At 34.4% G+C, this 9,628-nt stretch overlaps 1 protein-coding gene across 6 annotated transcripts in view; it reads left to right on the plus strand.

The window, feature by feature from the left end:
* The window catches only part of LOC140155143 (calcium/calmodulin-dependent protein kinase kinase 1-like), a 122,221-nt gene extending 114,210 nt beyond the window's left edge, over positions 1-8,011 (plus strand). For 5 of the 6 annotated variants that reach the window (XM_072177868.1, XM_072177867.1, XM_072177865.1 and 2 more), the window contains one exon: positions 2,359-8,011. In XM_072177868.1, the coding sequence (XP_072033969.1) occupies positions 2,359-2,562 (204 nt within the window). In that variant the 3' untranslated portion in view covers positions 2,563-8,011. The remainder of the gene's footprint in view (positions 1-2,358) is intronic. The other variant, XM_072177866.1, reaches the window with a different exon arrangement.
* Positions 8,012-9,628: the final 1,617 nt, after the last annotated feature.

Raw genomic sequence — 9,628 nt, forward strand, 5'->3', positions numbered from 1 at the left:
ACATGTTTAAGGTAGTCTTCCATATGGGTGTATGGATTTTAACTGGGACAGCCCATTGCGATGTGTAACTTGAAATTCATAACAAAATGTGCAGACAGATTCATGTCTGTATCTTCTCATACTTAATGCCATATTCTTGTCATGATTTTCACTGTGTGAAGTGAGTACACTGGGAAACTCTGCTATATCCATTCATAATATGATGTGTGTGTTGTTTTCATAATGAAATCTGTTCAATAGTATCATCATTAGTAAATTTGACGTCTCATTGCTTTGGATGTTAATTGATATGTGATCAGTATGTGTCCAATCGACTATATTGTTACATTTTATCCAGTGATATGTGTAGTGTTATCAGCCCATAAATATGTGCATGGTATTTTTGACGACATGAAAATTGTAACCAAACCGGACCAAAATCAGTTTCTAGTATTTTGTTGAATATCCTAATATAGATTTGCTGCTTCTAATGTTGCTGAGTTTCAATGGTAGCAGGTCTTTTGATGTTCTGGTGCATATATTAGGCCTGCATATAAAACATGCCTGTGTGGTGCCATTTGTATTAAAAAGGGATGCATTTGATTTAATTTGGTGGTTTTTGTAGGCTGTTTAACCAAATTACGCTAAAAATGTTGCATATTTTAATTCATTACCCATTTGCATTTGTTATATCAAACTCAAAGCACTTGTACTAGATATGCCACAGCTGTCTGACACGCTTTGAGTCGTAAGAGAATGATGTATCATTCATGAAATAAATCGCAGCTTGTGGGCGGCATACCTAAATTTCTTTTTTAAGTTATAAAATAAATATTGTATATGTTTTAAAAGCACATAAAAAGCCTGCAGGGAAGTGGATGGTAATTTGTTGCTTGTTTTAGAAATTGGGAAAAGTTAAATTAAAGGGAAGAAATACAGGTGCATGTTTTCCTTAATTTTAAGTCAAAATTGACTTTCCAATCTATATAACCACATTTGCCATAGCAACAACAAAAAACTAATTCCAGTCACACAATTTCATGGTACATCTTAAAGTGAATAGCTAGTATAGTTGTGCTAACTTGGTATTTTCAACAGTATATTAACTGTATGGTGTCATGCAAACTTTTCAAAGCTTTTTAAAGAAGTCCAAAAATGTACATGTAGAGTGTTAAAACTGGACATTTATGCAGCCAATAACCAGGTGATTGATTGCATGGCAGTAGTATTTGGTACAAGTTAAGTTTGATGTGCTTTTGTGTTGATCAAATATTTCAAATGTGCAAAACAATGAATTAGTATTTAGTTCTGATTGATTTGTTAAAATGCATGGGAATGTTCAGAATAGATTAAGTAGGTATTAGGTAACAATTCGTAACACCCAACTTAGAATTAAGTAAGGTTTGTTGATGTTTCATCATAGAAGGCCTTAACATATGTCTAAGCTTCTCTGTGTAGTTATCATAATCTTTTTGAAATGCACTTCAACAATTTACACAAAATCAGATCTTTATGCAGAATGCCATCAATTGATTCTTAGATGCATTTGAGTCCCCTTAAAAGACACACTTTGTTCAAATAATTGACCCTTTACATGGGCCAAATTTTGTGTCTTTAACAACTCCAACATATCAAACGTAGCTGAGTCTTTTTAAGTATAGTACTATGAGGAGTTATTTTCCTTTGATTAGATCTGGATTCCTTATAAGAGCACCACATAACTTGCTTGAATGACATCCTTGTTCGTACCATTATATCCATTCAAAAAGAAACAAAGAGTACCTTCAACATATGACAACATTTCATTTCAATTTGTTCGAAACATAATTATGCTTATTATTATATTATGAATACAGCTTTACATGAATTACCAGTTTATGATAAAGTTTCCTTGCCGTTTCCATTCCCGTAGACATCCATGCACCCCCTATGGAAGACATGACTTTAATCTTGTGCACATGCTATTAATTTGAAATGGGTTGTCCTAAAGTAAATGGATGACTCTATTTGAAGTCTACACTCCATGTGGGATATTAAGTTCATGTCTACCATAGGGAGTGTATGTACTTCAACTGGAAAGGCCCAATCCAACATAAATATTGACATTATACAGCTTCATTTCAAAATAAATGCATCAATTAAGAAAACTACACATTTATTTAAACATTTATTTTATATAATCTTCATAAAACCAATTCAGAGAGTGTTCAAATTCCTTGCAAAACACAAATGCTATTATTATATTCTCATAGAAACATTAAGGCAGCGTGAGTGTATTCCTTCATTATACCAAAGACACATCACAATGCGTTATCACAACAAAGCATCATCCTAATAATATCATATCACTCATGCCTGATTCTTTTGTTTTGCTTACAGTTCACCGCCCCGAAGGTTCAACCCATCGAACATACCAAGCGTAAAGATCGACCCTTAACCCTGCATAACCTAGCCGTGTACAACGCATACCAAGAACACAGACGACGCTCAAGTTTAACATACAAGGACATCTTATTATCATCACCAATCAGGATTGTGGATGCTGACGACACAGACGATGAATACGATGACAATGAAGACTAGCAATACGATGCAGTGTCTCATATGCACCATCATAATATATATAAGCTGTTTTGTTATCACATCAACTGTACTGTATTTTGAATAGGCTCTTCCATTTAAAATCCACACTACCCCTGTGGAAGATTTTGGAAATATCTTCCACATGTACGGGGGAGTATGAATTTCAAATGGAATTAGCATATTAACCAACTCTTATTGAAACTCACCCTCCATCTGTGGAAGATTCAGGTTGAATCTTTCTCAGAGGGTGTATGAAATTCCTAAAGTGCTAATTCTATTTGAAATTCATACTCCCCCTGTGTAAGATATTTCCAAAATCTTCAACAGGGGTAGTGTGGATTTTAAATGGAATAGCCCAATATGTGAGCTAACCAAACATAATGAAAGGGTTCTATCAATCGACCCATGAAATTGAAGAAATCTTAACCACAAAATTATTATGTATGTCAGATTTCGTCAACCATGTGCAACTTTACTGTGCATTGTTATTGGACCTTTACATTCTTTGATAGGGTAATTCTTTTTCAAATTTTACATCTTTGAAACCTAGAAAAAGGGTTATTTGTAATAAGTTGAAGAAGGCAAACATGATCAACAAATGTGTGCTTTTCCATTTCGGGTACAGGTACATCTTGCGTTGTGTAAGCCAATCACTCTTTCTCAATCAATACGAGGTATCAGTTTTTGAATTTATACTACAAGAAAGAGACTATAGATTTGATTTACAGAGCTTTCAAATGAAACAATTTATATTGCACAGGGCCCAATGATTTGTGCAGAATAGATTGCAACCAGTAAAACTTAGCAAATGAAGGTGCTGAAAAAGTATGCAGGTTGTTGCAGAATTGGGCTCCTTTCAAATCATAAGGTCCTGTCCATAATATCTTTTGTTATTGATGATTGAAATGGTGCTGTTTTTAAGGAACAAACATGTCAGGTTTATATGGGTCAGTGAATTGTGTTTGTATTGGTGGATTGATCCTTTGGATGGTCAGTATATTGTAACAACTGATCTTGGGGCCCTACTCTAGTAGAGACATGGTCACTCTACAAAGCTTCATTATAAAACTGGTCAATGTTCCACTACAGATCAGCAAAAGTAATTACATTATTATCCCTCCTTATTCACTTGTATTGTTAAGTAAGTGAAATGGGTTAAAACTGAGAAGATCAAAAGAAATGTGTTGGATATCCAAAGAGATAAAGAGTCCCATGTTTGTGTGTCACTCATGGAGGGCAAAATAGTGTACCCCGGAATATTTTGTACAAACTATTGTATAAAGTGCATGCTTGTTTACGTGCTGTGTGCTACATGTAACACTCAAGCTTACAGATGCAAATTATCATTCGAGGTCGAACCTTTGTCAACTTTTACCGGAGGTACGCTATTTTGGTGTCCACTGTGACAAATCTTCAGAAAATGTCCTGATTTCAGGAAATTTTGATTAGATCTTCCCTGTACAAAGTATACGGAAATACACATTTTCAGGAAATGTAACAGCAGTTTCAGGAAATTGTCAGTGCTTGTTTTCATCCTTGTTCTGAAGCTGGACTGTTTTTAGTCATCTACAATAATGGATATGGATATTGCAATTAACTTGAATAGGTGCATATTTTTGCCCAAAACTCTGTATTTCAATAGAAGCAATTTACAAAGCAAATTTTTTTCAACCAAGCTAGTGCAGGTAACTGCTGATTTCCAACATATTTTTCTTGATCTTGTCACAATTATTCAACATATTCATGTCATTGATACCTCCTTGTCATTACATTTGTAAGACGATTCTATTCACTTCAAATCGGATGTTTTCAACATAACTAATTATAACACTTCTGTTTTCTTTTCAATATATGAATGCTCTAATAAGCAATTTGATGTCAATTGGGCATTTCCAGAAGTTTGCCATGCATAAAAGATAGTATCATTTTTGCTCTTGATGAGGTAAGGTACTCTATTTGAAAGACATGTGCAACCAATAGAGTGCTAAATAAACCCTCATTCCAAGTGAGTACCTGAAATAAATGATAATGAAGAGGATTATGTGTGTAGCAACAGCAAAGTAATGTCATGAGCTCGTGCACAATATCGTGAAAAGTGAAAGAAATTTTTGTAGAAACAAGCCACACAAATTTGTTTGAAAATTAGTTGGGGTTAACTTTGGTGCTTGCTGAGAAAAATACCTTTTCGGATATTTCCTGAAAGAAATTGAAAGAGTTACATATTTTGTCATTGTGAGGGAGTGTGAACAACTTCTGGCATAGCCCTATGCAACACTAAGGACTAAATACAATGGTGCTATCTATTAGTAAGTAGGACAGTGAGAACCTTCCATCCAATAGCCTCCCTCCCTACTTTAATGACTGTAATTCAATCAGCCAGTAGGTACAATGTGGTTCAGTACAGATGAAAGAACATTAATTTTACTGTTTTTACCGATGTAGCTGCATATTTACCACATTCCATTGAAGATTTGTTATAAATATAATGTGGTTTTATACAGTAGTGTTTGGTTTGAATAAGGAAGCATTCCAGGGATTCAACAGTATTTATAAATGGCCATGTGTGTGAATGGTTTCTCCTATTGCAGGTATTGGATTGGTCATTGAGAGACTTTTATCAGTAAAGTGGATGTGACCCAACCTGATGCACCCTGCTTAATGTTGAAACTGATGGAAATTTGAGGTCTCGAATTATCAAAAAGGTTTCTTTTCATATATGGGCGTAAATTACTGCAGTGGTAGTTTTCATTAAATTGAGTATTGTTTTTCCCTGTCACTTTACACGTCACTTTCAGTAACTACCAACAGGTTATTGGATCAGATCTAGTCACAAATCACAACAGTAACAACTTAACCCACTGAGCACTACCTGCCAATCTAACATTGCTTCTGATTGGTCAATTACATGATATCTTAAATTTAATCACCAATCAGAATGGAGCTTTGCAAATAATTCACCCCAATTTTTTTGTGTGGTGAAATTATTCTAACAATGTTGCTGATTGGGCCAATTGATAATGAAAACTTCTTTTTGGCCAATCGGCAGGTAGTTCTCATGGGGTTAACATATATATCATCCCAACCATTCCACCCAGTGACTGTAGCAATCAACTGATGGCTGTAACTAACCACTCTGCTTTTATTCTGATGGTGGGTGGAATTTAAGCTACTCCTGATTTGCTTTGTACTTGTTACACAGATACAAAATTTGACTACATAATGTGTGTGTCATCTTACAATCATAGAGCAAACCCTCTATTTTCTTTTCAAGCAACAATTTTGTGATTACAAGAACATTTTATGCAGCTGCATTAATTTACTAAATTATTTGCTTTGAACTTGTTACACGGAGATAAAACTTGACAACATGTATGTGTGTCATTTTACTTGCATCCTTACAATCATAGAGCTAACCCTCTATTTTCATTTCAAGCAACAATTTTGTGATTTACAAGAACATTTTATTGTGCAGCTGTGTTAATTTTTGCAGCTGCTTTAATTTACTAAGCAGGTGCTTCCAATGATCCACAGTTTTATTCTGTCATTACGTGCAAACACCCGAATGTGAATTAAGGTTAATGACACTTTATGGGAGAGGTTATTATGTGAGACATTTATAACTATTGTTTAATGCGAAAACCTAATGTTCTTGTTAAAACAGGTTCCACAAACAAAATTATTGTTCAATTTTACATTGATATTAGTTGCACCTGTCTGATTTGCTTAGTTTCAAATTTGCAAATGCTTGCAAAGACTTGCTTATTGCAAACTATCTTCCGGCTGTTTTCAAACTTTAAATTGCACTAGTATTAATTTATGCCTGTGCTACACTTTGTTCTAGTACAAGCGTTATGGTGATGAGCAAATTGTTTTGCATTTCTCTGGCACTCCGTTGCCCGTGCATATCTTACAACGTGTTGGAGAGATGTGAAATAAAACACATAAGTCCCATAATCTCAAAAGGTGTCCCTTTCTCTTTTAAGTTATTTTTTTTAAATAGTCAATTGAAAGCATGCAATGTGTTATTTTACTGAAATTTGTATTGTTAAGGTTAGCTTTTAGCATGGTAGATTTACTTCTTAATTTTTACATATCAGTAATTAATAGCTGCATAACATTCCAAATGTACAAGTTGATTTTGAACTCCTTCCTAGCACATAGTTGCTTGTTTCATCAGGTTAATCAGTAGTTAAATCACAGCATATATGTTATTTCTTTTTATCAAAGCTAATATAAGCTCATGTGAATTGTTATGATCAAATTGTAGAGTTACTTGTTGTATATTTCACATATGGTGATTTGATTTCAACCAGGTGTTTTAATTTACCTCATTTTCTTTTGATCTTTGGCTGGCCGGTTTAGCTAAAGACTTTATTGTACTTGTACCATATTATGATTGCACGGATGAATTTTGATAAGGAATCTGCATGATAATATTAGGTTTGTATTTTATTTTACAGTTGTAAAACAATAATATGTATATGTGTTTTCTTTTAATCCTTGCCAATTTGTCCTCCTTTATACCCAACCAGGTCTAGGATTTATTCTAATATAGCATTGAGATTACTACTTACTGATATGATCCTGGATTGTTTTTGGTCACTTTTTTGTATTTAAATGACAATAGAGAGTGACATTAAATGAGCTGAGCTCATCAAATCACATGAAGGGGATATCATACTAGCAATCGCAGCATGTAATTTGAAAATTGTGATCAATGCTGGTACGTGTGGCAGTTTCACAATCGTCAACTGTGTACAATTGCGGCAAGCGTCAGAGCGTCAGAATTGCCTTGAAAAAAACTGGCTTGCGACTTGACATGCTAGCGACTGATCAATTAGACACCGGCAGTCAGTATGCCAGTCAAGACAGAAGTGACATAATAAAAAAAATGCTATGCTCCTATTATTCCTTAGTGTGATATGTGATCAAACGCTGGTATGTGTAACGCTTTCACAATCGTCAACGGTGTGCAATTGCTGCAAGTGTCAGAGCATCAAAATTACCTTGATGAAAACTGGCTTGCGACTTGACGCACAGGGATGCTAGCGACTGGTCAATTAGATACCGGCAGTCGGTATGCTGTTCAAAGACGGAAGTGACATAACTTTTTAGGGATAGTTGAAGTAATTTGACATTCATCATCAGTATGTAAAAATCACAATGATAAAAATAGTTTAGAAAAGGCATCAAAGCAAGCTTGTTTTCAGATGCAATCATGAAAAGTAAGCAGCATTTTTCTGAACTTGTTACTTAACATCATAAATCATAATTTGACACCATGAATTATTTAAGCATGTTAATGTAATTGTCAGTGTTTGTAATTGTTAAGTATGTTAATTTATTTTTACTTCAAAGTTGCAATAATTTAAGTCTGGATCCTGGCGCTTGTGTATTTTGTGTAAAAATGCACAATTGTGTTAACTCTGTTCCATTAATTTCCACATATGTGCCCATCCACCACAAACTGGTCGTAAAGTCGGCACTTTCCATTTTGAGATACAATCAAAAACAGTATATGGATTTCTATGTAAAGTATATTAGGACCTTTGATGAACCCTAACTTCACTTCCAGATGTCCGATGAAGCTGGTTGAGGTGTCATTTTGAAGCTGAAAGTGCATTCATTTAAAATCTGCAATAACCTGAAAATGATCCGGAGCCGACTTTACCAGAGCCGACTTCGTGGTGGATGGTCACATATAAAAATGCATGCACAAACATGATTCATTTATATGTTCTTCAAATAGGTTGTATTCATCCTAATTGTAATAATCCTCTATCAGGGTTTGATTTACTTTAAAAAATGTGTGTAGCAATTTTTATTGAAAACATTATTGAGGTGATGTTCTTATGATGTTAGCATCATTGTTTACAATTGCTATACGAAATTGAAATTTATGTAGCAGGTTGTCCAAAATGGGGGAGCATTTTGTTCTGCTACACCAGGTAAATGAATGCTGTTTGGTTCCCTATGTTTATGAAGAATGTGTACTCTTGATTCTGAACATCAATATCAACTAAACTCTGTCAGGTGTCATGAGATATAATATGATAATGTTCACCAATATGAATCGAGTTGTGGCTTCCTATTGCAACTTCACAATTTCTTTATTTATACAGAATGTCGCAAAATATTTAGTACATGCCGCTACTTTTTTAAAAGACATCATCAATGTCTAAAGTTTTATGCATTGGAAACAGGCCCGTAGCCAGGATTTTTGTGGGGGTGCTGATTTTGAAAAAGTGGACTTTTTTTCCAGGGGGGCAATTTTGTGAAAAGTGGACTTTCTTCCACAAATTTTAACCTTTTTTTGACCAAAAAAGCTTAAAAACCCATTTTTTGGCTCACTACGCTCGCAAAGTCTTAAATTTTATGACTTTTTGTATACTTTTGCAAATTTGGGAGGTTGCGTCACACCCCCTGGCTTCGGACCTGATTGGAAATATATAGTAAAAGTTGATTTTGTGTAGATGAAATTATGGAAACAATCATATAAAGATCAAGTAAAATGTTAAAATAACATACATCATATGGGTAGGTACTATTAATTTTGGACCAGTATTAATCATTTTTGGACACCCTGTATAGCATTATGCTGGCAGCTATTGGAAGTGCTTTTCGTGATTGGGCAGGAAAAACCTCCATGTACTTGTGGCCCTTGAAAATGTTTAAAACAAAACTGTGAAGATGTTACATAGAATGTTTTGCTTTTAACATGACCAGGGGCCAACAACACATAGGAGGTTTTCCTGCCCAATGACGTTTTATTTATTTGCAGCTACAACATTCATGAACTTTTTGAGACAATAAATGATTCCAAATGTGCGTTTTATAGGATTTGAAGATCTCACTCTAAAGCAGGACTTTGCCGGATTACTTACATGTTATAACCCTTAGAGTAGTACCCCAATATATTACTACTATTTTCTCACTGGCTCAGAATAGTAATTCATATCACTGTAAGTGGCATTTTAATTTGAAATTTTGTACTGTTTTATACATTGTGAATATGTAGATGCAATTATGTATTTTTCTTCTTTTCTCTACTATAATACTTAATATG

Source organism: Amphiura filiformis, chromosome 6, assembly GCF_039555335.1.
Source record: "Amphiura filiformis chromosome 6, Afil_fr2py, whole genome shotgun sequence".
In the NCBI taxonomy this organism is placed as follows: domain Eukaryota; kingdom Metazoa; phylum Echinodermata; class Ophiuroidea; order Amphilepidida; family Amphiuridae; genus Amphiura; species Amphiura filiformis.